This window comes from Rattus norvegicus, chromosome 1, assembly GCF_021556685.1.
Source record: "Rattus norvegicus strain SHRSP/BbbUtx chromosome 1, alternate assembly SHRSP_T2T, whole genome shotgun sequence".
NCBI classification, from domain to species: Eukaryota; Metazoa; Chordata; class Mammalia; order Rodentia; family Muridae; genus Rattus; species Rattus norvegicus.
Window position 1 is genome coordinate 152,917,263 of NC_141534.1, and position 15,428 is coordinate 152,932,690.

The window sequence follows — 15,428 nt, forward strand, 5'->3', positions numbered from 1 at the left end:
TATTGGAGCATTTAGTCTACTTACTATGGGAATCAATATGAAGGTATTTCAAGAAATCTATGAATAGAACTACCATAGGGTACAGCTACATCCCTTCTGGATGCATGCCTGTAGAGCTCTCCACATATGGCAGAGATAACTATATAAGTCTGCTTATTGTAGCTCTATTAATTGAAGGCAATTGTGGAACCACACTAGATATCAGTCAATGAATTAATGCAAAAGAAGATGGTATATGTGAACAATGCAATTTTATTCAACAACAAAGAAGAATGAAGTTACACTGTTGCTTAAAAATGGATGCAACTAGAAGTCATAATAATAAATAAAATAAGCAATACACAGAAGAATACATATTTCTCTAACTTGTATTTTCTAGAATCCTAAAATACCCATAAATATCAGATGGGACACTGGAGGAATAAATGATGGTAGTAGGACTGGGACAAAGGACAACATACTGAGAGGTTTACGAATGAGGCTAGGAAGGACAAAGTATGGTATCTCCCAAATAAAACGTTTATGTATAACATAATTCTAAATAAACTCTACGCATAGTGAGTTTATGTCACTAAAATAGTTTGAATATTAAAAATAAACGTACTAAAATATTTTTATACACTCTAAAACAGCTTTAAACTGTTATTAGAGTACAGAATCATCGTTTCTTACCTGTAGAAAGGCCTTCCTGGTAATCCTAAAGGATCAATGAATGCACGTTCCAGATACATTAGCTGATCATTCAAAATTCTCAGTAATATGGGGCTGAAAGGGAAATTAATAAAGTTATACCTTCATAAAGATATGAATACTGCCTGACAAAGTAAAAGATTGCAACAAAATAAACCTCACTGGTGAATTTTAAAACATCATACCATGCAAATTAAGAAAATCAGTAACATTATAGAAACTGAACATAATGTATTTATATATTTATTAATATTTATAACAAATATTATTGAAAAAGTGAGGTCTCTTAATTTTTAAAACACCAAAGGCACCCGATGTCTAACAGGTAACCAAGGAGGACTTCCCCTTCTCAGAGATGAAGGGAAGGGGTAGTGGAGGAGGGTACTTGCAAGGGAGAGGACTGGGAATTGGTAGGTTATGTTTGGGATGTAAAGTGAATGAATAAATAAACTCAGGGGAAAAGGAATATCAGTAATGTTATAGGAATATATAGTGTTGAACATGTTGTACTTATGAATTTAGAAATATTATAACAACTTTAGGGGAAAATGAAGTTCTGATTTCTAAAATGAGCAAAAGGAGTATGGAAACTTTGAAGGGAGGTTAATGTAGAGATGATGTAATTATATTATAATCTCAAAAAAACCTAAAGTAATACATTAAAAGTGAATATCAGCATGTATATTTGCCATATGTCAGGAATCCAGTAAAATATTATTCAACTAAAACATGAACTATAGAACAGTAACATACTGATGGGAAAATACGATACTAACGTTAACACATACAAAAATGAGACATGATCAGCCTGGGTTTATAATTATTGTCTAGATTAGAGATCCTCATCAAAATTGAAAAGATGGAGAATCTATAAATTTCTAATGACATGGTATAATATTCTTTCTGCTTAGACAAGAATTTGTCAAATATATCATCTATATTTTATATTTTATCAGCATTCAAATATCATGGAGCAAAAATTCTTCCAGATTTCAAATTGTTAAGGGCCAGTATGTTGTTAAGGGGGACATTGTAATTGTAAATAAGAATGAATCAATGCAACTAAATATTCATCAACAAAACTTGGTTAGCTCAACTGAATTTAGTACTACAACTATGCCATGATACAATTAGTAAAAATTATCAACTTAATAAATAATATTATTTTATTTATTAATTCATCTCTATTCTCATTTATATTACTTTAAATGACAATAACATAAAAGAGTCCCTTACTCTTGTGAATGATTTTATATTGTTTTAAATTTAGAGCAACCCTATACATTACTCAATGTTATAACTTCATTTTGCAAACTAAGGGTCAATTTGCCAGTCTATATTTTTGCGATGAAACTGGGTCAATATTGTAACATTTTCAAATTCTTCTTATGGAGGTAGAGAGGATGGTCTGTGTGTAGGCATAATGACTTCCAATAGAAGTTGAGAAGCACCCTCCAGGAATAAAGGAATACAGATGGAGAATGATGCTCAGGAGTGAAACCAAAACTTATTTGAGCCAATACTAAGGTTGCTAAATTGTATCTTCTAATCTGGCAGAGAGGAGAGACTGCCATCTAGTGGCACTTCACTTCCGAAATGAAATCTGAACAGGATGCATTAGAATGAATACGGAAATATAACACAATTCCCAAAGGTATTTCAGCAATGAGAATGAGTTAGTGATATTTTATACATATTTACACATATAATTATATATTTTGATTGATTGATTTAGTACATACTTGCTCTTGTCTAAGTCTTGCAGTCTCTGATTGAACTTGGATGCAACATCTGTAAAATTATTTACTGCAGAAAACAGCGAATCTGAAATGGAAATCCAAATTAACAAAATATTTTAAGAACATGTGTGGGACTGTGAAAGGTAACTTAGTGCCCGGTTGAGCTAAGGCTTGAATCTCCAGAAAATCTGAAGGGACAGTAGGTGCTTCGCCTGTTTCCAGGCACCAGGCCCCTGTCACCACCCCCCTTTCCCCCCCAGATTGGTCATCAGTTATGTAAGGGCAACTCCCCAAGCCCCTGGACAGGTAGGCGACATGACTACAGGTCACATAGACTCAAGGCAGATCTCCATTTTAATGAGGTACATAAAGGCCTAGACGGCTTTGCCAATAAACTTTCCTTCCCAGACACTTCTCCCTGCAAAAGGAATTTAACCTCAGTTCCACCGTGAGAATTGGGGTATGGTTTTGCACATCTAAGTTTCACCATAATAATAAATACCTTAAAACCATGGACTGCCGCTTTTTATCAGGATCCTCCATAGGATGCCACAGACAAGACCTTGGCCTATATAGCCACTGTGTAATCTCCCATAGAAGGCCTCTCTGTGCTCCCAACCACCACCACAACCAAGACCTAGCCCAAGACTGCAAAGGTCAAGGCAAGGTCTCTCCCCACAGAACTAGTTGGAGTTCTCCACTTTTCCCCTTGGCACTAGGCTAAATCCAAACCCATGGACCCCCACTCTATTCTCAGCTCCTCTACAGCAACCAGTGGCACATGGATGTCCAAGAGCCTAAAAATCAGATGGCCCTGGCCTCCTTGAAGGCCCAGCAACCCCTGAGCCAGCTCCTGCTCTCTGCCTTAGATTGTGCTTACCCAACCACAGAGCGGTGTCCTGGGGCTTCCGTACAGCCCAACACCTGCCTGGTCACAGTGTGGTGTAAGCTGGGTCAACCTCCCACATTCTGCCAGAGCAGACCCAGAACCCTACAAACATAGTTTCAAAGGTAGGTAAGGTGGCAAGATCTGCAGTCTCAGCACTCAGGAAACCAAAACAAGATGATCACTCCAGTTGGGGTTTAATACTGGCCAGTGTGAGATGTGCAATCTCATTTCAGTAAAAGAAACAAAACTCTGGTGATTCTAACACTCTCTTTGTAGATACTGATGGGAAACAATATAGAAATCTCTTTTGAAGTAGTTATATATTTTTGAACATCTGTGAGATGAAGAACATATCTCAGGAGAAAAAGACTATCTGATCTAGTATAATAGAAGTACCAATGAGAAATGTTTAAAAAACACAGGTGTGAATTTGAAAGGCATATTGCAACATACCAAATGATATCATGTACGCCTTCATCTCCTGTGGATGATTCATTGAAATGTTGTAGATAGTCTCAGCATGTTTCTTCAGAGCTACAGCATAACTTTGGCAGTCAAAGGGAAGCACTATAGAATTGGCCAATTCAAATACCATTGCTCCTCGAACCTGGGCCACAGTGAGGTGATATTTAAATGTCGGATCATAGAATTTTTCTACCAATTCGTATGTTTCATAGACACTGTGATAGAGAGGATAGCTGCTGACTTTGTTGTTTTTCTAGGAGGAAAAAGAACAAAATGCATATCTTTATGATAGCTTATAACCAACCCTATAGCATGATATTTACTGTTATGTTATTAAGGTGGTTTTAAAACTGACAGACAGGGTTCATGTAAACTTAGATTTTTGAAAACTTAGAAAAAGACTACTCTAGGCATGAACAGCTGAATCCGCACGCACACATGGTGCAAAACCAATATAAGAAACATTCCTTGGGAAACACCCCAGACAGTTGTCAACCAAAATGTCAGAGATGTGGAAATTTGTTGAGAGGCCAAAGAAAGGACTGTGCAGTGCTGCACTAGAAAATAAATTCTTTAAGGAGAGAGTTGGGAATTATTAAACACCAGTGAAGGAATATGATAGAGTAGAATCATGTATCACTGAAATCCCACAGAGAAACTCTGAGAGGCAGCATGATGAACAGTGGAGAAAACAAGCAGGGAGGACCCCGGTAGTTAACCTGGGATCTTTCTAAGGAGAGAGAAGTGATGCTCAAACAGGAACAAGGGAACTGCACATGGGGAAATAAAGAACTTTTCTCACAGTGAACTGCTGACATTGTGTCTTCATTTTTTTCTCATTATGTTCTTTCATTGCTGATACAAATAACACTTTATTTAGTATAATTTTGAAGAGACAGAGACTTGGATATTATTAATGATAGATGAGCTTAATTCGGAATTCAAGACTGGTTGCCAAGGACATTTGGCAACCCCATAGATTTTGGTTGGTTTAGTTTCATCTACATCAAATGTATATATTCTCATCAACCCCCTTCTCATGAAACCCCACACAACATTTTATCCCCCAAAGATCCCTGGCTGGGGGCAAGTAACTTGATCTAGAGAAAACACATCCAAAGATTCACTGTTGTCTGAATATTCCCATCTGACTTTAGGATTTAAGCACAATGGAAATGTATAATTGGGTCCAATCTTTTTCCCGTAGACTATATTCTTCCATTAAATCATTTTGAATAAATTGAATAATCAATTTAATAATTGTGCTGGCTTAGTTTATGTCAATTGACACAAGCTGAAATTATCTGAGAGGAGGGAACGTCAATTGAGATAATGCCTCCATAATATCAGTCTGTAAACAAGCCTTTAGAGCCTTTTATTAACTATTGATTGATAGAGGAAGTACTGAAATTATTATGTGTGGTGTTATTTTTGGCTGGTAATCCTATGTTCTATAATAAAGCAGTCTAAGCAAGGCAGAAAAAGCAAGCCATTAAGCAGCACTCCTCCATAGATTCTTCATCAACTCCGTGTCTATAGGTTTATTCCCTGAGTTCCTGTGAAAGTGACCAGTGACTTGAAAGTATGACCCTAATAAAACTTTCCTTCCCAAGCTGCCTTGGTCATAGTATTTTATCGCAGCATTGATAAACATAAGTAAGACAATAACTGTTGCTTTTTTCTTAATAACATATATCTGAAAAACAAAAGTACATGTTTAAGATATCACTTATAAATTAGAAACTAAAACTTGATTGAAATTAGAAAAAAAATTAAAGAAAAAAAACTCACTGTAAAACAAAACATGGGTGCTTCAACATAAGATTCATAAATTGCTAGGAAGAAACTTTAACAGAATTAATTCTGATTTTAAAAAGAACACATTTTTAAAATTTACTAAAGATTTATCAATCACAAAATGAAAGAAATTGAAGATGATTTAGGGTTTTGTTGTAGTATATCAATTTTTATTCAGTGAATTTTTATTTATTTGACAATCTGAGCTACAATAACAGACAAAACTCCAAATATTGTCATGTCTGGTTGGTTTTGATGAATTTGGAGTGCAAGAGAGGACAGATGAGGCCAACATAATTCTCAGGAATTTAAACAATGAAATAAATACTGACGAACCAAATGAATAAAACAGAATGCATTTAAGGCAGTTTCTCAACCTTCCTAATGCTTCAACCCTTAAATACAGTCCCTTTTGTTGTGGGGACCCCAAATCATAAAACTTTTTTTTGTTGCTACTTTATAACTTTAACTTTGTTATTGTTATGGATCATAATGTCATGGATCATAAGAAGAATCTGATAGGTGACCCCTGTGAAAGAGTCATTTGACCTGCAAGGGATCAGGAAACACAGCTTGAGAACTGGCGATTTAAGAAAAAACATTGTAAAGGGTCTACTGACAGCAGTCTGAGTGCAACTGGAGTGTGAATAGTGTCAGGGTAACAAAGGCAGGACAACCAACCAGGAAGACATCTCTATATGTCTTTTCAGTCCACCACTTCCTCTAACGCCAAGATATTTCTTGAAGTAAAACTAATTAATTTGGTTAAAATAAACCCACATTTAATTTGTAAGGATTCTCTAATTTAAACTCACCCAATTTTTAGTATACCGGGCTCTGCCTGAAGCAATTCCAAGTCTTTGGAAAAACACTTCAAAATCATTGCCAGACCCCAGCTTGCTAATCCTAAAAGACAAAGTTAATGTAATTAGTTCAGAGTACTCCGTTCATTCTATAAAGAGCAAAGGTTAATTACTAAATCCTAGTTATATTATTTCAAATATGAGAGCATTAGATGTACAGTTGAAATTTTCTCTGGTACTGAAAAATGTGCTATGCTATGGAGGGGCTCTTTCATAAATCACAATCTATTTAAAGATTTCAGAGGTTGGAAAACATTTTTAATGCTTTTGCTCAAAATATTTGCTTCATCTCTGTTGTAGAAACTACTGAATAGGAAGAGCCATTAATAGATTAGGATAAAAATCTTGTCAGATCATTATAATATATACATACTAGAATTCTACCTCTACAAAATAATGAGATATTTATTTCCCTTCTCTTGCATGTAAAGATACAGCCACTAATCATAGTTATATGTTATCAGAGTAGACAAACTAATGCACTCATCCAGGAAAAAGAATAGCAATAGACTGACATGTGATAAATGTTTGACAGAAATTGTGTTCCATTTCCTTCATTGTGACCATTTACATGCATCATGTACAAATATAAGGTATCCTAATATATACCATAATTCTCACTTTACTTTATAAAATATTAGTTATTTTTCACAGTCTAATTTGAATGCCCTTGACATTAGAAGCTTGGCTGTCAAGGTCCCTGAAAGAGGAACAACGAACGGCTTAACAACTCATAGAATGCAGGCCCCAAGTCAGTACTAAATCGATGGGTGTTCTTCAGAAAGGAAGAGAACCAAATACTGAGTGTTCTGCGAATTTGATGCTGTTTTGGAGCGTCTCCCTACTTGTTGTTCTTGTGGTCTCCATGTCCTTAGTAATCTGTGTTGGGTGAAGATTCTAAGGGGACTTTAGCTGTCCACTAGGCCATATCATTGACAGTCAAAATAATAGTGCTTGATGATTTTTGAAGCATTGCTTCTGGAACACACTAATGATTGAGTCACCACCCTTAGAAAGAACTTAAAAAACTAGATTGTTAGCATTGACCACAACCCTTAGAAAGGATTTCGAGATTGTTCAGATGTTTTTGTCAATGGCTCTGATGTAGAAAATCTTACAAATTAAACTGAAGTCCAGAAAGGCACACTCCTAAGAGCTGAGCTAGGAATTTTTTAAGCTCAGGGAAGAATAACAATGGCAACTTTAATAGCACTGGGTTACATGACTTTTACTAAAACTAGGCTACTGATCAAGGAGATAATTAATTATTTATTCCTAATTTTGTCCTCAGCTTTCTGATGAGATTTAATAAAAACTGCTAAGGTGTCCTTATGCACCCTGAAGATTAAAATAGGAATGACTGTTTTTTAAATAAAAGTTTACATTTGCTACAACAATGTCAAGCATCCAGAGCTTCCAGGGACTAAGCCACTACCTAAAGACTATACATGGACTGACCCTGGACTCTGACCCCATAGGTAGCAATGAATATCCTAGTAAGAGCACCAGTGGAAGGGGAAGCCCTGGGTCCTGCTAAGACTGAACCCCCAGTGAACTAGTCTATGGGGGGAGGGCGGCAATGGGGGGAGGGTTGGGAGGGGAACACCCATACGGAAGGGGAGGGGGGAGGGGGATGTTTGCCCGGAAACATATACACTATACACTAGAAATGTATATAAGAAATACTCAAGTTAATAATAAAAATAAAAAAGTTTACATTTGCTACTTTTAAAATTTCTATATGATTAACTTTTAATATACTCACTAAGATAACTGATTCTTTCTTTGTAACCATAAACTGTAACCTGTCAGTGAAGACAACCTATTGCGAAAATTGCCTTGCTTGCTCAAACTTTTGTTAAATTATAACGAGTTGCTTAGTTATAAATGTATGTAGGTTCTTGGGAATGGTTTGCTGTTTCTTCATCTGTAATACATAAAATGTTTGGTTTTATGTAAATATTTATTGAGGAACACATGTTTTAAAAATAATCATTAAGTAAAAGAAAAACAGAATGCAGCTGCATTATAATTTTTATGCTTCTTGAAAGATTTAGCTGGGGTATATAACTTATAGCAGAAAAAATAGCTCTTAGAGCTTGTTGAAGTTTCCTTTATCCATTGAGTGACTCTGTGTGTGTGTGTGTGTGTGTGTGTGTGTGTGTGTGTGTGTGTGTGTGTGTGTGTGATACTATCTTTAATTCTTTTTTCATTGGACTACAAAGCATTTTCTTGCCTCCTCTGAAACAATTTTTATTCTGGTCTTTAGCTAGCAGCCAAGGAGATAATTTTGCAGGCTTCAATCAATTGCTCACTCTGCATTTCACCTCAGGTTACATTAAGTGTGAAATTTGTTCTTTGATGCTTCAATGCTGCCTCTTGCATATAGCTAGATCAAAAATAAATCTTTACCAATCCTACATCTGATAGAGGGCTAATATCCAAAATATACAAAGAACTCAAGAAGTTAGACTCCAGAGTGCCAAATAACCATATTAAAGAATGGGGTACAGAGCTAAACAAAACATTCTCAGGTGAAGATTATGGAATGGCCGAGAAACGTCTAAAGAAATGTTCAGCATCTTTAGTCATCAGGGAAACGCAAATCAAAACATCCCTGAAATTCCACCTCTCACAGGTCAGAACAGTTAAGATAAAAAAAAATTCAGGTGACAGCTGTTGTTGGCGAGGATGTGGAGAAAGAGGAACACTCCTCCATTGTTGGTGGGACTGCAGACTGGTACAACCACTCTGGAAGTCAGTCTGGAGGCTCCTCATAAAATTGGACATTTTACTACCTGAGGACCCAGCTATACTTCTCCTGGGCATATACCCAAAAGACGCTCCAACATACAACAAAGACAACATGTTCCGGTATGTTCATAGCAGACTTATTTTTAATAGCCAGAAGCTGGAAAGAACCCAGATGCCCTTAAAGAGAAGAATGGATTAAAAAACTGTGGTACATCTATACAATGGAGCTATCAAAAACAATGATTTCATTATATTCATAGACAGATAGAATGAACTAGAGAATATCATCCTGAGTGAGGTAATCCAAGCATAGAAAAACACACATAGTGTGCACTCTAATGATTGGATATTAGCCCAAAAGCTAGAATTACCCAAGATGCAATCCACAAACCACAGGAAGCTCAAGAAGAAGGATGACCAATATGCAGATGCTTTCACTCCTTCTTGAAAGAGGGAAGAAAAATATCTATAGGAGGGGATATGGAGGCAAAGTTTAGAGCAGAGACTGAAGGAACAGCCATTCAGAACCTGCCCCACATGTGGCCCATATAATATATATACAGACACCAAAACTAGATAAGATTGATGAAGCTAAAAAGTACATGCTGAAAGGGACCGGATATAAATCTGTCCTGAGAGACACAACCAGAGCTTGTCAAATACAGAGGCAAATGCTACCAGCAGACCACTGAACTGAGAACAGGACCCCCTTTGGGGGAATTAGAGGAAGCATTGAAAGATGTGAAAGGGCTTGCAACCTCATAAGAACAACAATGCCAACCAACCAGAACTTCCAGGAACTAAACCACTATCAAAAGACTATACATTGACTGACCCAGGGCTCTAACTGCGTATGTAGCAGAGAATATCCTTGTTGGTACACCAGTGGAAGGGGAAGCCCTTGGTCCTGCCAAAGTCAGATCTCCAGGGCAGTGGAATGTCGAAGGGGCAGTAAGGGGTGATGGTTGAGGGAATACCCTTATGAGTAAGGGGGAGGGGATAGGGGTCTTATGGACAGGAAACCGGAAAGGGTATAATAGTTGAAATGTAAATAAAGAAATATATCCAATGAAAAAATCCTCAGATTTAATTTCAAAACACAGGGTAATATCTTACTTTAAACATAGTATTTTATTTTAAACAAAAATACATCTTTGTCAGATGTGAGAGTGTTTTGAAATTATTTCTAACAATACATTTTAAGAAATATACCCATTTACACCTAAAACATTCAGCCAGTAACCAAACTTGGTAGAATGGCTGGATAGTTGCTGTACCTTGGCATTCCAATGAACTCAGTTGAAGGACTTTTTTCTTTCCAGCTGTCATAAAGAGATTTGCCTTCAAAGCCTTCATCCGGGCTTGGCAGCTATACAAATTATAAACAAGAGAATACTCACAAATCCAATGCATAAACCTAAATGTCCATTAATAAGAAATTGAAAATTTAAACTACATTTCAACAAAATAAGAAAAGAGATCTGTATATTAGAAGTTGATGCAAATTATATGACTGCTCTGTGGTTCTTTCTTGATATATTCTTGGCTTTGGGATCAATGTGAAGCATAGGGATTAAAGAGTTACAATAAAAAGTTCTGAAAAGTATATATTTGTATATGTGCATTTTCAAGTGTGAAGATGTGGCATATAAAGAAAATAATTCAACATATTAGCAAATCATTGTCTGTGGAGAAACAATCATAGGCCAATTTTCCTGGATCAAAGAAAACTATTCTCAAAACCATATTCTTCTCCTACTAAAGAAAATATTACTTTATTATTGCCTTTTATCTGTAGGACTGAAGAAGTTTTACATGATACATAATGAAGTCATTATATATTATAAATTAGAGAAGGCAATGACTGTTTTTTTTTAATTGATTGCTTTTTGTAATTGTGCTAAACACCAGGGTTTAAAATCATTTTCTGGTTTATGGGTGAAAACAAAATGAAGTAAAACAAAACCTATATTATTCAATTTTAGAATTAGAAGATATGAAGTTGAGCATCACTAAGTTTCCATAGTTATATAGGTTCAGTGGAAGAGTCTTTTAAATGTTTTATACGTAATAACTATCAAGTGTAACAGTACTTAACAAACTTAATTTAAAAAATTTACTGACATAATATTTAATAGTTTATGTACAAAAATGTAGATGTCCATGTAGTGTATACTATAATAAACTTATCCATTAATAATTATATGCATACAAGTTAGATTTATTTCACATTAGTAGAAAACTAGAAGATATATCTCTATCTTAACCTGTAAAATATGAATAAAGAAACAAAATTATTCTACTCACATTTGTAAACTCACTTTCCATTTTCTTAAGAAACACAAATTGAAAAGTAAAATACTATATTATTAAAATTATCAGTTTATCAAATAAGCATATTTAAATAATTGCAAAACTCTCTCCAAACAAAGAAAATAAAGTAACAAGAAATGAAAGAAAACAAAGGAATGAAACAAAGAAAATTTCTATGAATTACATATTTTAAGCCTGACCCAGCAGTATTTTTACAACTATGTCAAAAGGTCACTAACTCAGGAGATAAACAAAACAGTCAAACTTCCTCATAATTTGCCTGAAATTATTGATCAGTGAGATTTCTCTGAAACACTAGGTTTGAGTCATGTAAGTTTTACATGCTATCTAGTAACTGATAAAACTGCATTTAAATGGTTCAGATCTTATATAACTAGATGCTGATTCTAATTAATATATTTCTTATACTTGTAGAAGGAATCATATTTCTTGATTTAATTATATGCTTGTAATACAAAGATTTATTTATAATTCCTATGTGAAGTAGTTGTGATTTTCTTAGAAATGCATTTGAAATGGTTAATAATGTTCAATAATCAGGTTTTTTGGCTTGTTTGAATTTTGTAGTAATTTTTAGGTCAGTCTCAAAAGTTTGTCATGCAGCTAGAATGACAGTACACTCCTGCAACTCTAGTAATCTGGAGGCTGACACAGGAAGATCTGGATCTCACATCCAGATCTATCTGGACTACCTATCAAAACCCTCTCTTAAAGAACCTTTCACATAGAAGTATATGGTGCCTCCAACCAGCTTCAGTATTTTTTATAGCTAAGAGAGCTAGAAGTAAAGCCAGGCTCTTGTGATAGAGCCAAAGATTGGAGTAGTAGGTGAAAAATTAGAAGGAATTACCTAGGTAATAATTGAATTCATTCAGTCGTTCTTACATTGTGAGTTACCTAATTTTCCATATAAGTGGTAATAAAGTAGTTATAGAGTAAAGGAATAAAGCAGTAGTTCCAGCTACTATGTTACTCCAGTGGCTGCTTTCTAAGGTCTGTTTCCTAATTTTCAAAGTACTCATGGTAGAAAGAATGCAGCCTATAGGCTGACTCACAGAGTTGGGAGAGATGGCATCATATACTATATGGAGAAATAGGTTAGCTGTAGAAGTTCAGGAAAGAATATTTTCATGAGAAAAGAAAGTTAGCTGTAAACAATATAAATATTTAAAATAATAATTGCATCCAAAATATCATTTACAGAGTTTCTGCAAAGCTTTTTCCATCAATTTACCTCTTTTGTTAGGTTGTATACTAAGCTGTGCATCAGTGGTGTGCAATCAACTCTGAGAGTGTAGTTTCCTGAAACAAAAGGAACTGGCTGATTTGTCTTATATGTGCTATTGATTTTATTCAAAGGCCATTGCTAAATTCCACATAGAATTATTCCTTTTAAAATGCACTTAATAAAAATCTTTAATGTTCTCAATCTTAAACTATAAAAACAAACTTTTATGACACTGACTGTTGAATCTTGTCCTAAAGATTAGGGAGAAAGCCTGATATATCTGTCTATTGAGAGGTTCTGCCAGAGCATGATAAGTAAAGAGGCAAATGCTAGCAGCAAACCATTGAAATGAGAACGGGGTCTCCATTAGAGGCTTTGGAGAAAGGACTGGTGGAGCTGAAGGAGCTTGCAACCCCATAAGAACGACAAGCAACCAGAGCTCCCAGGAACTAAACCACTACCCAAGTAGAACACATGGACAGACACATGGCTCCAGCTGCATATATATAGCAGAGGATGGCCTTGTTGGGCACCAATGGGTCTTGCCAAGGCTGGAACCCTCAGTGTAAGGGAATGTCAGAACAGGGAGGCAGGAAGGGGTGGGTGGTTGGGGAGGGGGAATACCCTCACAGAAGAAGCAGGTGGGGGATAGGATAGAGGGATTATAGATGGGAAACCAGAAAAGGGGATAACATTTGAAATGTAAATTAAAAAAATCCAATAAAAAAGTAAAATAAGATACATTTAATAAAATGCCTCTAATATTTTCAATCTTAAGCTAAAAAAACAAACGTTTATGACATTGACTGCTGAATCTTGCCCTGAAGATTACGGAGAGAGCTCAATAAGCCACATCTCCAAATCTTTACTTCCCATTCTACCTAAGAACTTTTTCTTAAGCTCCCTTATAATACTGTTGCTTCAGCTTGAGTCAGTGTTCCACATAATATATGCATGACTTCTTCACCCTTTGGGCTCAAGTTAAATTTTCAGAGGGATCTCATTGAGTCCTGGATGGAACACTACAAATGGCTTCCACTCCATAGAATCTATTCTCTTTTCTTGTCCTTGATCTGTTTTCCACATCACTCAAGAGCTGGATCATAGTGAACCCTCCAATTCTCTATTGTAGTTCATTCCAGATATAATCAGATTGATAACCAGGAAATAGCCATTACATTTGTCCACAACCTAAAGTTACTTATTGTTATATATCTTTTATTCCCAAAGTAAGATCCATGTCACTAAAGGCTGAGTGGTGTGGGCTTTTAATCCAAGCATTCAGGAGGCTGAAGCATAATGACTTTGGATGAGGACTGTAAAACTATAACCTACCTCTATCAAAGGTGAATCAACTGCTTTAATTAAGCTAAGACTAGATTGGGCAATAATCAAACATATGAAAATTTAGTTAACAGCTAAATACCCTACATCTTGCTTCAATCTACTTCTTCTGCCTGTCAGAAAGGGGATAAGAGAAGCCTTAGTAGAGAAATATATCTACACCTTTGAATTTGTATTGGACAAGATTATCACCTTAAGGCTTGGAAAAAAGGGATTCAACCCTTGTGTTTAGATTAACAGTCTAATGCCTACTCTGACATTTTACTTTCATAAACCACTGATTATTTTCAACTAGCCATAAATATATTGTGCATATATATAATGTATATATATTATATTTTGATAACAAGTGCTTTTATTTGAGTGACTTACAGGGAGATGGTATCAAAGCATTTATTCCAATATAGATACACATAACATGGGTCCAAAGAATTACATATATGACTCTTTATTCAGTACAAATTTCATGTAGAAAAGTACATACGCATAAATGGACAATCTCTATAATAGCAGCAACAGAACTGAAATGCAATTGCACCATTAAATGTGCTACAGAAGTTCTACTGTTTGATCGTAGTTACTTTGGTTTGTTTTGTTTGGGGATTTGTTATGGTTGTTACATATATATGCGTGTGTGTGTGTGTGTGTGTGTGTGTGTGTGTAATAAGTCAATGTGTATCACTAAATGAAACATTTTATGTTTTCTGTGTGAAAATGTGGATTTACAACCATTATTTGGAGTACAATACAAATCTTGTAGGATTTAAGAGGAGGTAAGATAACATAATAGATAGGAATGACATTGAACTCAACCCTCGCCTAGCAGGCAACATTTGAAAAGTTTTTTGACTTCTCTGAGTCACAGCTTCCTCTTCTATACATTGTGGTAAATAAGTACTCACATGACATGATAGTAGCACCACATAAAGATCTGATAGGCAACAATTAAGAGAGCATCAAAACCATTTTTGTTAAATGCAGCAGATACATAGTATGCGAGTTCACAGAACAGAGACACTATAATTCAATGAAAACAAAATTTTGGAGAAAAAATTAAGAGTGATTTGGGTAAACCCTTAATCTTTTATAAATTTACAAATTTTATTATTTACAAAAACTTGCAAATAAATAAAAATATTATTTCAGTTTTTGTTTTTATATGCTTATATTTTAACATAAATTCACTAATATGTGTTGTATTATATTCCTTGAGAAATGAACATTTAACCAAAGAATGGAATATAAATTGAGGGTTGTATATCGCAATCACACTAAACCTATATGTACTTGTTGTTAATCATAAACATTATGTACCAGTCCCAGAT

At 35.2% G+C, this 15,428-nt stretch overlaps 1 protein-coding gene across 3 annotated transcripts in view; it reads right to left on the bottom strand.

Moving 5' to 3' along the window:
- Window positions 1-15,428, bottom strand: part of Folh1 (folate hydrolase 1) — a 104,134-nt gene that overhangs the window by 14,646 nt on the left and 74,060 nt on the right. For all 3 annotated transcript variants that reach the window (XM_087595357.1, XM_087595358.1, NM_057185.3), the window contains 6 exon segments: window positions 12,766-12,833; window positions 10,475-10,566; window positions 6,396-6,486; window positions 3,772-4,036; window positions 2,433-2,514; window positions 673-765 (listed from right to left, as the gene is read on the bottom strand). In XM_087595357.1, the coding sequence (XP_087451483.1) occupies window positions 673-765; window positions 2,433-2,514; window positions 3,772-4,036; window positions 6,396-6,486; window positions 10,475-10,566; window positions 12,766-12,833 (691 nt within the window).